At 39.6% G+C, this 19,034-nt stretch overlaps 2 protein-coding genes across 2 annotated transcripts; both read right to left on the bottom strand.

Moving 5' to 3' along the window:
* Positions 1-1,083: 1,083 nt before the first annotated feature.
* GCK72_005292 (uncharacterized protein) lies at positions 1,084-3,482 on the bottom strand (the record flags this gene model as incomplete). The annotated part of the gene is made up of 4 exons (XM_003117403.2): positions 1,084-1,183; positions 1,228-2,113; positions 2,158-2,470; positions 2,523-3,482. The coding sequence occupies 4 exons, from the start codon at positions 3,480-3,482 to the stop codon at positions 1,084-1,086; spliced, it is 2,259 nt and encodes a 752-aa protein (XP_003117451.2).
* A 2,244-nt stretch (positions 3,483-5,726) lies between these two features.
* On the bottom strand, positions 5,727-18,987 carry GCK72_005291 (uncharacterized protein; the record flags this gene model as incomplete). Its single annotated transcript, XM_053725121.1, has 22 exons — positions 5,727-5,900; positions 5,955-6,399; positions 6,448-7,832; positions 7,879-8,290; positions 8,339-8,694; positions 8,743-9,117; positions 9,169-9,768; positions 9,813-10,030; positions 10,076-10,948; positions 10,996-11,174; positions 11,222-11,358; positions 11,558-12,182; positions 12,227-12,340; positions 12,389-13,204; positions 13,248-15,435; positions 15,515-15,881; positions 15,928-16,305; positions 16,356-17,450; positions 17,499-17,622; positions 17,671-17,969; positions 18,018-18,800; positions 18,847-18,987. The coding sequence occupies 22 exons, from the start codon at positions 18,985-18,987 to the stop codon at positions 5,727-5,729; spliced, it is 12,084 nt and encodes a 4,027-aa protein (XP_053589315.1).
* Positions 18,988-19,034: the final 47 nt, after the last annotated feature.

Genomic DNA, 19,034 nt, shown 5'->3' with positions numbered 1-19,034 from the left:
GCGCAGTGGTAGTGAGGGGGTGTGGTGTTGGGAAGGTGGTGGGTACGGTTCCTCTCCCCGAAATACTTTTTTTACATTTTTGAATTTCAATTTTAAAGAGTTTCTGATTGGCTCAAAGATTTTTTGGATTTTGAATCATTGAAAATTGATGACTGTGAGTTTAGGAAGCATTCATGACGAAAAACGAAAACTTTTTTTCGAGAATTTTTCGCTTTCCAATCATCAAGAGGTGGACGAAGTGAAAGAAAATATTTTGAAATAAAAGTTTTGAAATTACTTCATATGAACAAATCACATGAGAAATAATTGTTTTTTTTTTGAAAAAAAATTTACTTCGTCCACCTCTTGATGGTCGGAAAGCGGAAATATTCTCAAAAAAAAAAGTTTTCGTTTTTTGTCATAACTGCTTCCTGAACACACAATCATCAATTTTCGATGATTCAAAATCCAAAAAAAGATCTTTGAGCCAATCAGAAACTCTTTAAAATTGAAATTCAAAAATGTAAAAAAAGTATTTCGGGGAGAGGAACCGTACCCACCACCTTCCCAACACCACACCCCCTCACTACCACTGCGCCATTCTCGATGCTTTTTGTATTGAGAGAAGGAGAGTCAAGAGGGCGATGCCGCGTGGACAAAATGAGGCTAGGATTTCCAGAATTTTCAGATCGAGATTTCTTGCCAATGAGCATAACTCTGCAAATTCTGACAACGCCATTCAATTGAGCACATTCGAAAGCATATGTGTGCCAAGTTTCATCAAATTCCCAACCGGTGTATGAAAAAGGTTCCCTTGTTAGTGTTTTTCAATGTACTGCTTTTGTTTCTCTTTCTGCTAGACTTTCTCACAGAGACATAAAAACCATGGTTTATTTGCCGGAAGATTTCTGGAATGAACAAGAACATCTATCAATATGATATACCGAAAATTCGAGTGGAAATACATAAAGAGAAATACAGTGAAGTCGTTTGGCTATTGTTTGTAACAATATATACAGCTAAAAAGACAAATTAAAATTAGTAGATTCTGAGAATGAGATAAAGCATGTCAACTCTGTTGACGTCTTTCCCGTATTGTTTCGATTACCACACAACACATCGTTTTGTGGGATTCATTGGTGAGCCGGCTGGACATTTGAAGGCTTCGGCGAATTCTGGCTGGTTTGAAAGTACCGTGTTGACTCTGAAAATTCAAAATGAAATAAATACTTTCAAAAAAACTCTTACCTGGCAGTTTCTGGGGAATGAGGATCCGTAAGCAGCAATAACGTTTTCGTTTCTAAAGTTTTAGCTCCACACCAAACTTGGGCATATCCAACGAAGAAAAGTTGCTCATTGGATAAAGATTCGAACTGTGGAAGACGTGGCTCTTGTCCTCCATGCTTCTCGAGGAAGGATTTGTAGGCTTTGAATGCTTGTTTGATTCCTCCGTTATCAGCGATATTCTCTCCTTGTGTCAGTTTTCCATTGATACGAAGGTCTGTTCCACGAAGTTTGACATCCGCATATTGATCAATTATGCATTGAGCACGTTCTGTGAATTTGGCAGACGTAGTGTTATCCCACCAGTCTCGAAGATTTCCAAAGTTGTCAAATTGACGTCCGGTATCGTCGAATCCGTGAGTGATCTCGTGCCCAATGACGGCTCCTATTCCTCCATAATTCAAGGCTTTCGGGAAACCAGCGTCGAAGAATGGCTGTTGAAGAATTCCAGCTGGGAATGCAATTGCATTTCTGGTTGGAGAATAGAACGCGTTTACAACAGCGGCACTTGAGATGAATTCGTGTCTGTTGACAGGCTCCAAAAGACGACGATAGTAGAAGTTGTTACGCCATTGAATGCTCTTCTCAACAAGTTGACTGAAAGTATCTTCTGGTGATCCGTCGAGCCCTTTGTACCAATCATCAAGTTTCTCGTCGTTGAGAATGAAATCTGGATATCCAATTTGCTTTAACATCTGTTCTGCTTTTTCCAATGCGAATTTTTTTGTTTCAGCGTCCATCCAATCATTTGCGTGCATCATGTTACGGAAGGCTTCTTGAAGATCAGAGATCATATCGAGAGTAGTACTTTTGGCTTTGGAATCGAAGTATTTGCGAACATACATAGAACCTGAGAAATAGAGATTATAAAATGTTTAAAAGTTTCACACAAACCTGAAGCATAGCTGAGTTTTCCACCAGCACTGCTCACACAATCCTTCCAGCGTGGTTGTCTTTGTTTACGTCCGTACATTTGGAAAGCAAATTCTTGTTGCAAGTCTTCGTACTTCTTTCCAATTTCCTGACTCCACGATCCAGCCCAACGGAGAAGAACGTAGTTGGTAACTATACGTGGATCGGTATTTTGAAGGAGTGTGTTCATCTTTTCAAGATATTCAACATCTGAGATGATGATTGTTGGATTGGTTTTCAAGTACGAGTGAACGAGGAATGGAGTCGTAGAGAGAGTTAGCTTTTTCCAGTCAATCTGAAAGCAACAAATTAAAAAATATAATCGAGTACGCACTAGAATAGCTTACGATTGGCATGTACTCCTTGAGATCATCAAAATGTCTGACATTGTAAAGCTTAGTGTAGTTACGACGGTTCTCCTCAGCGACCAAAATTTGTGCCCATTTTTTTTCGAAGGCAATAATCTCGTCAACATCAGATTCGATTTTTGTCTCATTGACCGTCATTCCAGCATCTTCGGTATAGTAACGAACCTTCCCGATAGTATACTTACGATATGCCTTCATCTGTTTTTCGTACTTTTTCTCATCCAAATAATAATCACGAGTAGAATATCCTAATCCAAGACTTCCTTGATCGAAACTCAAAAGACGACGAGAAACATTTCGAGAATCCTCGGCTGGTCCATAATCGAAGAAGACAGACACATCACGAGACTGGATAGTGTTTGAGAGAAGTTTTGTCAAATCGAACGAACTCTCACGCCATTTTTCGTTGTGTACCATTGGCCAGTATCCGAATGTTTTGATTTTTTCGAGTAAGTCACGAGCTCCAACAGCATTGTGTTTTTCTGTGTCCATACAAGTGTGATAGATCTGTTTGATAAGAGCAATCGACTTTGATGTTGGGATACTTGAGTTGTCTTCATACAGCTTTCGCATCTCTGCCAACACTTTTTCTCTAGTTGCAGTGAATTGCGAGTAGGAAGTGAGATCATCAGGTATTGGGTGAGTATCTACCCACGAACGACAAGCATACTCAAAGAAGTCTTCACATGGATCGAGTGTCAAATTGATACTTTTCTGCAGTAAACGTGAAGCTTCTAGATAACCCTCGGAATCGCCAATTGTGTATGTTTTCTTCTCTTCAGCTATCACAGTGTTTTCTTCTGTCTTCTCTGCTGTTGCCGTCTTATTGATGTCATCGTTGACAAATGGAACTCTTGGTAACGCGCATACGGTACCACCCAGAACAAGGCAAAGTAAGGCGATTAGAACGACGACTCGAGGGCCGTATGGAGTCGTCATGGCTCCTGAAAGAAAAATTCAATTTAATTGAGAAAAACGTAGACTGAAAAAAAGAAGGAAAGTAGGTGTGAAGTGAGTGTTTAAGAACATAGAACGTCACCCGGTCATCGCCAGGGCAAGATGAGATAAGACCAAAAAACTGGTTTTTATCGCAATTGAAGATTAATAGGTTCGTGTTAAAAAATACTGAATGTCATCTCGGTTTATGATTCAGAAAATCAATCCATCATAAAACGAAAGTGGTCGAAAGATTATCCACAAGGAACTAAAACTGTCTAACAGTTTCCCTGTCGGATTGTGATTACAAAGTGATAACTTTCTGATTGTAGATAGAGTGTGGCTAAGAGTGAGAGTCATAAAAATGGACACTAGATCGTGAAATGGACAGGACAATCCACTGTTGCTGATAACCAAATCGGGTGACTAGCCGATGGACTGACTGACTGTCCGATCGCCAAAGCCATTGAAGGGGGCGGTGTCTTTCTTTCTTTTCCTTTTTCCAAGATGAACAGGACTGGCGAGGAGCAAATATTTGGTAAGCGTGTTTTGACCCGTTTTGGAGTTTTGGAACGGAGCCTGTGCAGGGCAACGAAGAATCGGCTTTTAGAGCAACACAGAAATGGGCGGTGTCTGCATGGAAAGCAAACTTTCGGAGCAAGATAAAACCGTGCCGAATGGAACAAAAAAGCATTGGACGGAAGAAAGAAATGAAGAAGCAAAAAAACGAAAGCCGAAAATTAATTCCTCAAAATTACTCTAAAGAGCAACGGTTACAAAAATGAATGAAAAATTCTAGGACAGCAGGAGAAAAAAAGGAAATTAACTAAAACAATTTCAATGGTCATGACCCGAGAATGCCTAGGAGCAAAGACTAAAACCAAAACACGAGCACTTCATCAGTCTCAAGTTTGTATTTAAAAGAAATATTATGCGTAGGACGAGTGTTCCCCGGCGACTCTTGAAGGGAGAAGGCGCGAATCGGTAAATATTTGAGAATTGACCCTGAACGACAAGACACATACATGAGAAATTTGTTGAGAGCAAAGTTCAAAAACATTCAGTTGATGTTTCATTCGAGTTAAATTTACAATTGATGTGTCATGATAATGAGCGTAAGTTTAAATGCACGCTGTGCAGAAGTTCGTGACAGTGAGTTCTCGAGTACAGAATACAGAAAATAAAATTTGAATATTAATTTAATGAATTCAATTATTTAAAACCGGTTCAACAAATAATTTAGAAAAATACTAAATTCATCTTGGAAAGCAGTTAAAATATAAATAATTTGAGTCCACTTCTACATAATTTTCCCTCTCTCGTGCAGATTCATACAAAAGGCAACAACTCACAAATTTAAAATAAAATATACGTTTTCTCGAAAATGTTTTGATTCGGGAATGCATTGTACCCGCCAACTTCGAAAAAACGAAGAAAGTTGTATACCAAAAACTGGAATATTTTGAGAGTAGAGCAAACAAGTAGATCGAAAACTTGAGGTTTCAGACAAAACAATGTGATCTGAAGCCAGTTTATGTGCAATCGGACTAAATCTCCAACTCCTTACGTCAATGCCGGCAAATGCAAATAATAAAATGGAGAAAGCATCTGGAACCTATAATTTAGAGAAAAGGAAAAAGAAGAGAAGGCACAAGATCTGAGTTCCGAAAGTTTTACCAACCGGAAGTGAATATCTGAAATGCTAATGTGGGAAACAAGAGAGGCGAACAAAGAAGCATGAAAACGGAGAAAAAGAAACAAAAATTCTATTTTTTGAGAAGTTAGTGATCCGTGAAAACAAAGCCACTTGTAGTCAGAAATCAGAAAAAAACCACCGAAGAGAAGTATCATCTTCTTCTTGTTTGTCTTCTCTTCTTCTCCTGTCCGCACAGTGTCAATAAGCAATAGTTTCCAAATTTGTCGTCACAAGAAAAGGAAATCTAGAGCACGAGGCGCTTCTGAATTGCCTCCATTTTATTTTATTTTCTATCCAACACCAACGATGATGCCAATTAGTGCGCCGGAAATCATCTGAAAAACTATTCACGAGAGTTGTTTGTTTTTCAGTTCTTTAACTATTTATACCAGCTCTTAATTATATACACGAATTTCAAAAATAAACCAATCACGAAATTAATTAATTCTAGTGGGAGAAGGAAAGGTAGGATGATGATAACAATAACAGAATAGAGATCAGGAATGGGTTTGGGATCAGTGGGGAGAGAACGGTAAAAATGAGATCTTGATTTAGAACCAAGGTTGGTATGTTGGTGGCATTCTCGAGAGATTATCAACGTCTTTTGCTCGAATAATCAATGAAATGCAGTCGTCTTTCTTGATTTTTGCATCTGGTCGATGTGTCATTGCCACTTTATTCTCAAAACAATTGACGTATGAGTTTGTGGCGTGGCAAACGTAAATCTGAAATAGAAAGGTATGAAACACGAGAGCCGGGAGATTACTTGTTTCGCTTACCATATCTGTTGAATCTACATTGTTGGCATATTCATCCCAGAGCAATGATCTCATGACTACTTCTGGTTCCTTCTTCATTAGGCATTTAGCGGCAGCTGCCATACTCCATAATAAGTCTCCATCCTGTGCAACTCCGATCAGAATCGATAAATTAGGAGTCAATCGGAAAGGTACTTCATGTGCGAAATGTTCTATTTCAGGAAGAGCTGGTTTTTTACCAAGCTCAAAGCGATACCAAGGATTGGTAAGAACTCCTGTGTTCAGCGTGATCAACATTTGATGAAGTCCCATGGGTGTCAGATTACAGTGATATTCAATAGTGGAGAGCACAGCAAAACTGTGAACGAACTGCTTTCGCATTGCATAGTACATCACTGGATCCGTATACTGCGCAGATAGATGCATAGTTAGAGTACGGAACGGTGTTATGTCCCTGATCAAGTCACTGAAAAATAAGTAAATGAAATCTGTGGTACGATTACATCAAACTCACTTATAAATGTAATGCTGCAAGTGATGAATTTCAACTTTTTTCGAAGTCGGCCTATTGTCTTGAGGCGCCATGAAATCATCAAGTGGTGTTCCAATTTTATCGGCCATTGCAGCGAACCTTTCAAAGTAATGAAGAACCATATCATCTGGAGAGAACAACCCATTGAAAGTGTTCGAAAAAACGTCATATGGATGAACTATTTCTATTTGAGAAGCTGGATAGTTTCTTGCACAATCGTGAGGCATTGCATACGGTTGAACAGAAGCAATCTCGTAGAGTGTTGTCCTTTTGCCAACTCTCATTTGCAGGAATGTTGGAACATGCAAATGTCTTTTAGCAGCTTCTCGGTCGTTTTGAAGAAGGTGGTCCATATGTTTGAAGAGTTGTGGTACTCGATTTGTTTTCTCATCCTGAACAGACTTCTTCAGATAAAATGCAGCACTCTTTCCAGTCTGTCCTCTTAAGTAGATTTTTCGCATAACTTGTCCACTTTTCACAGTAACTTCAAAGTTTGGCTCGAAACGAGAAAGCATTGATATGTATTGACCGGTTTGATTAGTAGCCATCAAGGTGGGATTCTTTGCACGAATTACATTGAAAAGGTCGTATGGCATTTCGATACAACTGGTACGATGACTGAATCGTGCAAGGAATGGACTAGACGACTCGAGTGGAATTCGTTTTGGGAGGATTTCAAAACGATAACGAATCTTTCGAATCCATTCCAGAACTTTACCGCAGAATGCACGTGGATTGTTCGATTGAAGTGAACGAATATCCAATTCGGGGATGATTTCGCGTGTCTGATTGGTGACAAATGTTAATTCGTCAATATTATCTAACGGATCAGTGAACACTTGAGTCAACTCTTTTTCGAACATAATTTGACTCTTTTCATCTCCCATATATCCTTTCGTCACAGTACACTTCCGTTTGGCGCGGATTTCGAGAAAATCAAGATTGTAATTTTCCTCGAAATATTGGAAATCTTCTTCTAGCTGCTTCTTCCATGTTTGAATCAATGAATGAGCAGTATCTGATATACGGACTGTTTGGAAGTTTGCGTCCATTTGTTCAGCAAAGTCATCGAACAATTGAGCTTTGAGACCTAGCGCAAATCGGAGGTGTCTCTCAGTCCAAGTTTCATTCATTTCGTCAAGTTCTTTCATAATGCGATGGAAGACTCGTATATCAGTTGGACGGTACTTGAGACAGATTTTCAAGATTCTTGCGAACGGCGGATCATTGGCAAACGCTTCGTCATCTGAAACATCCATTGACATTTCTTCTTCAGTGTAATCTTCTCTGAGAACTGCATCAATGTCTTCGACAGACACAGCTTCACAGATATGATAAAATGTTTGAAGAGGGTGGGCTGCAGCCATCTGTAAAGAATAAACATTTATAACGAAAACTTAATCAAACTCTTACTCTGCAAAGAATAAAAACGAAGTTGGATTTTGGTTGATGACGAACTGCCGTAACTAATTGTGGAAGCCAATAAAGCCAATTGAATAGATTCAAAGAATGTAGCTGTTTTTTAATAACTCTATTCAAAGTTTCATCCGCACCACAAGCTGACAAATGTTTTGCCAACCACATAATTCTGGCAATCGGTTTTCGAGCTTTGATATCGTTCTCAACTCGAGCAGCCACAAAATAGCATACGAGAGCTTGTCTACCGTAGTTTTCACTGGTTTCTTTACACACAGGAGATTGGAAGAAAAGTTTGTTGAGATGGTGTCCCCAATTTCTCATAAGCTTCACTCCTGTTGGGTTACTGCTGGTTTGCATATCAATCAATTGAATAGCAGCCGAGAACGTTTTGTCAGCGACTTGGGTCCTGAAAATATAATTAAAAGATTTATAATTCTAAAGAAAGAAAACATACTGTCCAAGAACTGAATGAATATTGGCTCGGTGATAATACAATCTGGCGACTTGTTCCTTTTGGAAATCATCAATTCGAACATCTTCCAATACTTCCAGAGCTTCATTGAGAAGCTCATTCTTCAGTTTTTCGTCCTCAGTGGACATTGCCATTTCGCGAAGTGTTTTCCCATAAGTGCAAACTTTATCAATGGAGTCCATCATCGGAATAGTTGTCAATCCGGAGAGTTTGTTCAAAAGATCTTTGGTTAAGTTATAGAAACCTAGATTTTTCGCATGTCTCGCTACATTTATTTGAGCTTGAGCCATCGAGTGAGTTGGAACAATTGATTGATTTCCGTTGCCGGTATTGTTAAACTGAAAAAGAAATTCGTTTAAAGAATTCCTTCAAAGAAATGTTCTCACCCCTGATTTGTCGAACCATTCGAATCGTTGAAGCATCATCCCATGAATTTGATTTCTCCAATCATACCAAGTTGATACGAATCCCATTTCATCGGCGGTAGTCGGTGCTCGATTACGGTACGCTTTCATCAAAGTTTTCATATCCTGCATCAAACCGGTATCCACTCTGCTTGGTGGTTCAATGAGTGCAAGCCGAATTTCTGTGGATTCTTCAATGTCACGAATCAAGTTCATCGATTGCAGCAGCTTGACATGACCATACGAAACGTAAGAAGGAAGTGCTCTCCATTTACTGATATGTGCATCAATGCACTCGTTCAACACTCTTTTGCATTCCTTCTTTGCTTCTGTCATACTTGTACGATCATCCATTTTCTGTAAATTTTAGATGGGCATAAAAAAAAAACAAAATCGGACTATGCTTACCATAACAGTGCACATCAAATTGTAAATAGTGTAGTCAAGATGAAAATCTGGAGGAATGCATCCGGCAATCTGATTTTTGCACTCTTCCACTACATTCCAATCAGGTATATGAGAAGCAGCGTTAATAAGACCTCGAACATTCTGCATATCTCTACTATTACAAACATCAGCCACAGTGTGCCATTGGAGAAGCTCAGAACAACTTGAAACATACATATCCATCCAATGATCATACTCTTTATCGTAAACTGGAGTTATATGATTGTCTGTATGCGATGACACTTTTTCCGCTTCCTTGCACATTGCGACTTCTAAAATGCTCGCAGCACCCTCCATGTCTCCAAGTTGCATAGCTGACATAGCTCGCAGCGTTTCTTGAAACACTGCACGACGTTCCCAGACAGTTGCTAACTGATCGAATTCCGATATTTCATTGTATATAGAAGCCAACGATTCAAGCGTTTCGACATTCTCGATAAGCGCTGGATCACAGTTCAAGTCACCAAGATAATGGTTGTTGAGTTGTTTCGGGATCGCCCAAATGACATCTTCCAGAAGTTTGATTCCAGTATGCCAGCATTCGTGTTTTGTTGAGATGAACTGAAACATTTGAATTTTTTAAAGAACACCAGAGCACTCCCTACCTCAATCAACCTCGACGGCAATGTTACTTTCTCACCAACCGCTTCGAGCCAGACCGCCAGAACGCTGCTATCTTGATTTCCTGTCTGATAGCAATTGTGAACACCGCTACTCATAAATGGAATGACCATATCTTTGAAACCTTGAATTTCCGAGCTGTCTAAAGAGTCCCAGAATGACTTGAAGAACTCAATCCAAATTTTGCTAGTGATACTATTATCTGAAAAAGAAAATCATTTTGTGGTGTCTTATTTTTGTTTCTCACCGCTTAGACCAAACGTTATTTGTGAAACAGTGTCCAAAACATCAGCGAAATCGAATTGAGAGGCTTCCTCGAGAAGATTTTGCTGTTCTTCCAGCAAACGATCCAAAGTTAATGTCTCATTTTCTTTGGCATCGTCTACATTCTCTGGCCTCGTCTCATCAACTTCCATGGGTTCTGGTTCTTCCAACTTAACTGGCTCATCAACTTCCATTGACTGTTGTTGATTCAATCTAGCTGCGTATTCAATTGTTCTCCACGGCGTTGCACAGCTCAGCATCACCACTTTTTTCTTTTGAGTGTTTGAATCGGTTGGTCTTTTGGATATGGTTCTCAGCACTGCCCAAAGAGCGAATTTCAACCAATAAGTATGCTTAAATCTGGACCAATCCTGATCTTGCAAGATATACTTCATTCGATGTCGCAAATCAACGGTAGCCATGTGTGGCCATGTCTGTTCCCAAACGATGGAGAAATTTTCTCTTGTTTGAGGATCACCGCTTTTGAGTCCCCAAAAGAAGCCTTCCCAGAGAAGAGATCCATGTTCCGAAGTCCTCCATTCGTTATTCGCGAAGACTTGGAGAACGACAACCAAGAAGTCAGCAATCAGATCTTTACTGGTTTTGAACTTTTGAACAATCTTTGATTGAATATCAGCAATATGTGGAAGTAGTGTGTTGAGTGTAAAGTCCATATCTTCTACACTCAGCAATGCTCCGAGTAGCTTCACACTTGCTTGCAGAATTTTGTCACTTGAGGATTTGTATATTAGCTCGGCTACAATATCGTTGACCATCGACTTTTTCGTATCAAGCGCGATGCTTTTCGTTCTCCGACGCATTAGATCCATACATACCGACAGTAATTCAGCAATATCTTAAATTGTTCATTAAGACATTTTTGTACTCTCAATAATGACTCACTTTTCACGATAGGACCTTGTTGTCCGGCTGCCACATAGCTCAAGTGTTCTTTGGTAGCTCTAATCATCACTTTAAGAAAAGGAACCATTACAGTATCCAAATAGGATGGCTCGTGTGCACAGATTGCTCTAGCAAGGGAGAAAGATCCGACAACTGACATCATTGGCGAAGCTGGATTTCTGAAAGAGTGAAATGAGATTTTTTATCAATCTCTTGATGAACTTACTTTCCGATGGCCATGAAACTATCCTGCAGAAATTTGAAGATATGCTGATTGAGAATTCCAAGCTCATCAAATCCAGTCGCAGACACTGCGGTTTTTTCGCACAGGCGACTGACAATTTGTGTGATGTAACGGAGAATCTGTACACGCTTTCAAGAGTTGTTTTTCTGTTCTACAGAAAGTTATTAATAACACTTTGGCAGCTGAGACAACGGCCAATGAAAAACAATTTTTACAACTAAAAAATGTAATTTTCAGACCAGAAATCTTGCTAGTTTGGCGAAAGACCAACTGCGGTTGGCTCAGCTGCCGGAATCGAAAACTAAATAAAATAATTACCTGGCCCTGATGGACGATCTGTGAGCTATTGAGACAGATACAAAGTGCTCGTTGCAATGGTTCCATCATTGCCATTAAAGTGTGTTTCGGCATTACGGGAATGATTACAATTAGCATTTCCATTGAATATTGCGAACTTGATAAGGCTAGAGCCAATGGAATCGACTGAATTTCATTTGGTTTCGGCGCCAGTTCCAGTGGGACATGAAGACACTTCTCAATCGAATTAACATGGATATTTACGTAGTCTCCCCAAATGCTTGAACGAAGTGCAACACGAAGAAGAATCTGACAGCTTTTGACCAATGCGCCACCTTGAGGTTGATTACTCATAAAGGCTAAATGACTCTGATGGAATGTCATACAGAATCTCATAAGCATATTCACGACAGTATCAGCATGTTCTTGTTTGATGACTCGCTGAGCATCGGGTATATCTCTTTTACTTTGAGGATCTTCAAAATCAAGAAGTGCACTTGTACTCGCAGAACGAAGTAGTTCATATTGCCTATCCACTTCAAGAGCTTCCTCATCAGTGATGACGTGATCCTGCTTTTGAAATTTGAACATTTCCCATTTGACAATAACCTCACAAATTTCAAGTGCTTGTCGTCTCGTTTGCCAACTGCAAGATTTTAATTTCTTTACTGATACAATTATTTTTTTTACTTGTCAGCTGCACTGTTCGGCATCAAAAGAGCTCTTTGGACTGCACTCAGAAGAGCTGTCAGAAGATCATTGCGTATGTGATAGTAAACGCGATAGTTTCGAACAATCATGTGGCTGAAAAACAAGAGTTGGTGAATAATAAATGAAATGGAATAAACTTACAACATATGTTGGATGTGTTGAAGACAGTGCGACTCCTCTATCAGAATTTTCTTTACATGATTACAAATTTGAGTATGTCCATCCTCCATTCTCAATCGTAATGCAGGCGTCAGAATATCAATTGCTCTGCGGACCTGATCTCTGGTATCTTGTTGGAAAGTCGTCATGAGTTGGTTGAACACTTGCAGAACAATCTTGCGATTTATTGTGAAACGTTCTATGATGTTTGCAAGAAAGAAGAATCCTGTATATCGCATTGTTGGGTCCTGACGATTTGGTGACTGGAGGCATGGCCAAGCGAACAACATTAAGATTCGAAGACGTCCGCCCTGTTTCTTGCAGTTATTGTTGTGAATATGCTCTGCTGCATGTTGAACGAAGAGAGTGCACATTTGATAAAATACAATTATCATTCCATCACTGAGATTCAATCGATGTGCTTGTATTACTGAAGTGAGACGCGCGACAAGATTGTCCTTGTTGGCACTAGAATCAGCGTCTAGGGACGATTCCGTGTCATCTATTGGAGCGGCTCCCACAATTTCATCGCTATCATATCTTTCAAAAGCCCATTGCAGAGATGGAATAACCAAATACTGAAGAGCTTTGACCATTCTCAAGTCTCTCTCCACTTTTTTTGGACAATCTTCGAACAGAACCATGACATGAATGAATATTTCTCTTCTCCACCACAATGGCATTTTGGGAATGACTTCAACTTCGAAAAACTCGCGAACAAATGAGAAATCGGTCTGGAATCTTCCCATGAACACTGAGACGAGATCGAAGAAAGTATCATATTCTTTGATATTATCTCTGAAACAAAAAAATTAATTTAGACAAATTAACTGATTCTCACCTAAGATATCGAATTAAAATCTTAGCACAGAGTTTTGGAACTTTGTACTTGTCCTCTGTCATACTTATAACTCGAATCTCGTGTTTGTCATCTGTATCTTCTGTTATCGTCCGAACCGAGTAACGTTCATTGAACTCCTTACTCTTGAAAAAGTTTTTCAACTCCAGAATCGGGGATAATTCAGATGATAGCCATTCAGGGCTTATTTTTGAGATTCGATCCACAAGTGATAGCGCAAACATTTCACGAGCACAGATCTTCACAGTATCATCATTTTTGAAATAGATTCCATCGGCGTCGATGAGCCGCGTTAAATAGTCTTTGTTGTCCATGAACTCTTCTCTCAGTGGTTCACTTGCTGGGAAGATAATAATTCTCCTAATCAAAGATCGGCGAGCAGGATCATTTATCGATTCAGGACTCAAGAAAAATTGCCAGACGTCAATAGGACTTTTGTTCAGAATCAAAGCAACATCATCCATCCAATTCACAAGAACGTCTTGTGAGTATGTGTATTCGAAATGAGCTGCAAAACGAGCAATATCGATGATGATTTCTTCTGTGATAATTGGCATAGGACATCCGGCGAGCATCTTTGCAGTGAAAGCAATTTTGTCCAATTCTCGGATTCCCTTTTTCTTCTCAGCTTCAAATTCCTCTACCTCTGCTTCTGGTGTGCCAACAGGAAGAACAAACGTTTTCGCAATCTTTTCGTTCATCTTGTATTGAATCATTTGGTTAGCCAAGTTTAATGCCATGTTCTTGACGAGTATTCGTGGATTCAACTCTACAAGAATACTGAACTTTCTGATGTCGTGGTATGATATCGTGCGATCTGAATCATTATCATCGTGCACTCGGCTGATATTTCGAATAATGTTTGCTCCAAATGTAGCAATTATATTAGTAGGAATTGGTGCAATTTTCATCAGGGCCTCATGAACCTTCTCAGCGATTTCGGGTGGAACTTCTTTGTCGGTATCAGCTCTCAATAACACTGTCATCAGTCTTCTCCAAGATTCGTTATTTTCGAATATTTGATCCACTGTAATCTTCGGGGAAGACAATGCCAGAATTTCACTCATCACTTGTTCTCCTTGTATATCTTTCGATGTATCCAGTTGTTTTCTCAGACGATCATACGCGATTACAAGACATTGGAAAGCGCTAGCACGCATTGAATCGATATGGTATGTGATTGGGAATGGTGGAAGGAAATGAGAAGGACAAGTTTCACATTTCTTGAATCCGTTTCTTTGGTTGATTGTATGAGTATCCGTTTGAGCTATATCAAGGAGGTGAACTAAGTATCTTCGGTATAAATTCGTATCCGTCTCGAATTCGAATCCATCTGGGCAGATAAACATGAAACTCTGGAGACTATCAAGACTTCCTGAAGCATCAGTCAACGACATAGTTGGTAGTGTTGTTAAAATTCGGATCAATTCAGGCTCAAAGTAACTTTTGAATCGATAGTAGAATTTTTCACGGTCTGGAGCAAGTCTTGAAAAGGTTAAACAACGATCCATCAGTCTCGCCATGTATTCTCTGACTTTCTCATTACTATGGAAATAATGTTTGGAGATGCTTGCGATGAAAATCGAAGCCAATGTGAGATTACTTTCTTCCTCTCCTTCGTTGCCAATGAAGTAAACACACATCATCGTTTCGAGACAATCGAATGCAGACTCCGCAGCTCCACTCGAAATCTCCTCAACTACTCCCAAAATTACTTCGATGATCGAATCGACGACATCAATAACAAAATCCATTACAAACTTTCGTGGAAAATGTTCAATCATACACGAGAGAGCCTGAATTCCACCACATCGAGCGAACCACGATGGACCATGACACAACTTGAACACTTTCTCCATCAAATATCTGCATAATGGAACTTTCGACATTAGATTGACATCAGGCAGTGCTAATGTCATAACATCGTTGATAAGACGTAGGACCGTAATACCAGCATATAGGAATCCTGTTGTGGTTTCAGAGAGACAGATAATTAATGCATCAACGAGAACCGATGAATCGAGACAAAGGCTTAGGTTTATGTCAGCATCAGCCATCCAATCATTTCCACCGACATATTCAATGACTCCGATTAGTGCGAATTGGCGGACTACACTGTTGAAGAATTTGTTATAAGTATGACGGAATCCATCTTTGTTCCAAATTCCATCTGAAACATAAGATTGTTAAAAAAAGATTGGCTCTAATAAATCAAATACGAAATTAAACCCGTTAAGTTAGAAACTTACAAGCCATTGTCAAGAGGGCGTTCACAAAAAGCTCTCGATCGTTTTCTTTGATACACGTATATTGTTTCGTCGTTCGATTATTGACATCAAATTCAGCGAGCAATTTTTTCAGAATTTTAGGAAGCTGTTTGTCTGGAACAACAGTTGATCCAGATGAACCAAAACCAGCAAACAACACAGCTTTCGATAACTCCATGCACCACTTCTTCATTTGAGTTGATGGAATGTTTGTCGCATTCATGTTGAGAATTTGATCGGCAGGATATCTCATTTGATCAGCTGCTACTCTCATCAGCTCGGACAGCGGCAGATGTATACTATGAGGGCCATCTAGTCCAAGGTTCGAAAACTCCATGTTTACAAACGACTGAAATTTTCAAAACTTAATGTTACAAAAAATTCTGATAACTTACGTCAGGATGACGAGAAAATTGAAGAATTTGAGGTTGATTCAAAAGTCTTCTATTAGCTCCTCCAAACTTTCCGAGAAGTCTGAATGCGACGGTCATCGATGCTGCATCAGGAGCTTTTGCCACAACTCGGTAGAGTCCTTGCATAAGAGCACCACGGACGGGCATCATGTTTTCAAGCAAATACTCTGGCTGAAGATTGTCGACACACAATTCTAATGTCCGCAGTCCTTGTGTCACTATATTCGGACTGCCATTCATTGCACAAACTAGTGGGTCCATTAGAAGTGGGAGATACGGTAGCAGGGAGCTGAGTCTGACAGGAACAGTGAGACAGAGCTCTACGAAGAGTTCACGCATTTGAATTCGATGTTGACAAGACTGTAGATTCTATCAATTGTTGTTTTTCTGTTATTCGAGATATCACTCACCGTAAGCTTATTAAGAAACTGTAGAAGATTTGGCAACAACTGCAGGAACTTTCCATATAAAATGTCTTGTGCCCCACCACCAATACTACGGAAAAGCGCACGAAGTAGTAGGAAATAATTTAGAGGCTCACGAGCCGTCAGTGCTAAAACCGTGGATTGTTTCAGGATTTCAGGAAGGTATGAAGTGAGCATCTTGTCAGTATGCAGACCGGAATTGTTTGCACCAATAGCCGAGAAAATGATTTTGAACAACTTTACATATAGTGTCGTTTTATCGTTGCTCACTTCCAACAGCTTCATTCGTGACATCAAGAAGGATAACATCGTCGAAGCAAAGAATGGGACTTCATTGCGAACCAGGAATGTGTTAACCATCAGTTGAAGAGGATAGTTCCGATTGTAAATTCGCTCGATCAAGAAATCCATATATTTGTCGAAAATCTCCCGAAACACTGCATGATCAATAGTTGTAAAAACATTGGCCAATGACTCGAGAGCATCTTTCTCATCCTTTGTTCTCATTGAAGAGTGTGATTGTGGTTGATTTCGAGTTTGCGGTAAAACGAATACATCCATACACATTACACCATAACGAAGAAGTCGCTCGAACAAATCTCGCTCTTTTGCACAGTGATACATATCTTTTGCAGGTCGACTGGTCCTCAATTGTGCAGTGACAAATTTACAGGTATGCATAATGTATTTGATCAGAGTTCGAGCATCGCCAATCGGGAGTGGAGGAGGAGTTAATGCACACATGTTGGTCAGAATATCTTCTGGAGAAGTTTTCTTTGTGTTTTCCTTTGTTGGAGTAGGGAGTTGATTTTCCGGTTTCTTAGGAACAGAAGAAGTTGTGGCTAACTCCAACTCCTCCACAGAGTCGATTGATAATTTTCGAAGTCTTCTCTTCGGTACTCCTCTTATAGTTTCTTTCGGGATATTGATTCCTGGTTTCTCAGTATCTCTCTCGTAACTTTTGTATTCGTAATCGATTTCTGTTCCGTATTGTTGGAAAAGGATCGGCATGTGATACACGGCGAGAATCTTAAGTTTGGCCACGTTGGTTTCCAAAATCTCGATGAGCAGGTCTCTTGTCTGAAGCTTTAAAGAATTTAGTATTTTGTATTTTTGATGATGGCTTACCGCATCATGCGCATCCATTTTGCTGAGAGATTCTGCGAGAGAATTGAGAAGACGTGCTGACATGATTTGAACTTGCGAAGAGTTGTTTGGATCGTGTAGAGTCCGACAGAAAACAAACACAACGCTGAAAAATTTCAGATGTTTGAAAGAACTGATTCGATATCAAACGAACTGTGTAATCATTTCATAATTTATTTTACTTCTCATGTGGTGTAGAAGATCAGCGAGCATTTGATACATGAACACTCGCAAATGCTCAATGGCTGTGAAGCCCGTTCCAAGAACAACATGTTCGGATATGAGGCGTGGGAGCATTGGAAAGAATTTAGACTTCATTTCTCCCGATGTGAAGTATTTGAGAGCCATAAGAACTTCTCGTCTGACTGATATCAGGTCAGGTGGGCAAAATTCCAACATTTGCATTGTTCCGGAAACTAGAGCTTCTCCGTTCTGTTGAATCATATCCATAAACTGAAACAACAATAATAATTCAAAACAAATCTGAAAATAATTTCATACCGCCGGTATTTTTGCCATGATATTCACAAATGACAAAAGTCTTGACTGGGCGCTCACGAAATCATCACAAAGTGCCTCGTTGACTCTTTGCTTGTCAGCTGGGATAGGGACATTGAGAAATTCGAATCCGAGACGCATAAATTCGAGAGCTTCCGTTTGGATTGCTGTTTTGAAGTGTTGATAGAAGAATATGATAAGATAAGGAATTTCATTGAGAACTTTAGTAGATTGATGCGCAGAGGGAATCAAGCTATACTTTACTGGTTTCTTCGGATCTTTCCCATTCAGGTTTACTTGTTGAGCGTAGTAGCACGTCTTCAAATATTCAGTGATAAGTTGTTCATCAGAACTTGTTTGAGGTGGAGTTGTCATTTCTCTATTTAGAAACATTTCTTTTGAACGTCCACTAGCTGTTAAGTCGGCAACCATCGTCTTGAATGTCTGCATAATCGATTGAACTTCTGCGCAATATTGCATTTTTCCAGAGTTTCTACCTTGATCTTGTACAATCTTAATGGCGATTATTGCATTTTCTTCATTTTCGACAGCGATCAGTCGCATCATCTGCTTGATAATTTCTTTGCTATGAACCTTGACTGCTTCCACGTTTGACAAGCGCAGAATAATTTCCAACATCAATTTTCGGAGCATCTGTGTATTATTCTCAGAGATGAACTGTGGACTTGTGTTGCAGAAGAGCGCCAGGAATGAGAGAATGAGTTTTTCGACAACTTTCGCATGTGTATGTGATGTGAAGTGGTTTTCGATAGCAACCCAAATTTCCTGAATATTCAAAAATGAAGCTTTATTCGATAGATTATTTTTAAACCTGGAGCATTCTCAATTTGACATCATCTCGTTGTTGGCCATCCACAAGGTTCTGAATTCGATTCTCAAGCTCTGACAATGAGATTCCTCGGCTCTCAGGTGGCATGGATCGGTGGATCGGTGACGATGTTCCAGGATCCATCTTGATTGAGTGACCAGCACTGTGATTTTGACTATACTAAGTTATTT

Source organism: Caenorhabditis remanei, chromosome II (genome assembly GCF_010183535.1).
Source record: "Caenorhabditis remanei strain PX506 chromosome II, whole genome shotgun sequence".
NCBI classification, from domain to species: Eukaryota; Metazoa; Nematoda; class Chromadorea; order Rhabditida; family Rhabditidae; genus Caenorhabditis; species Caenorhabditis remanei.
Note: the sequence above shows the minus strand (reverse complement) of the source record. Positions and strands in the feature narration are given on the sequence as shown.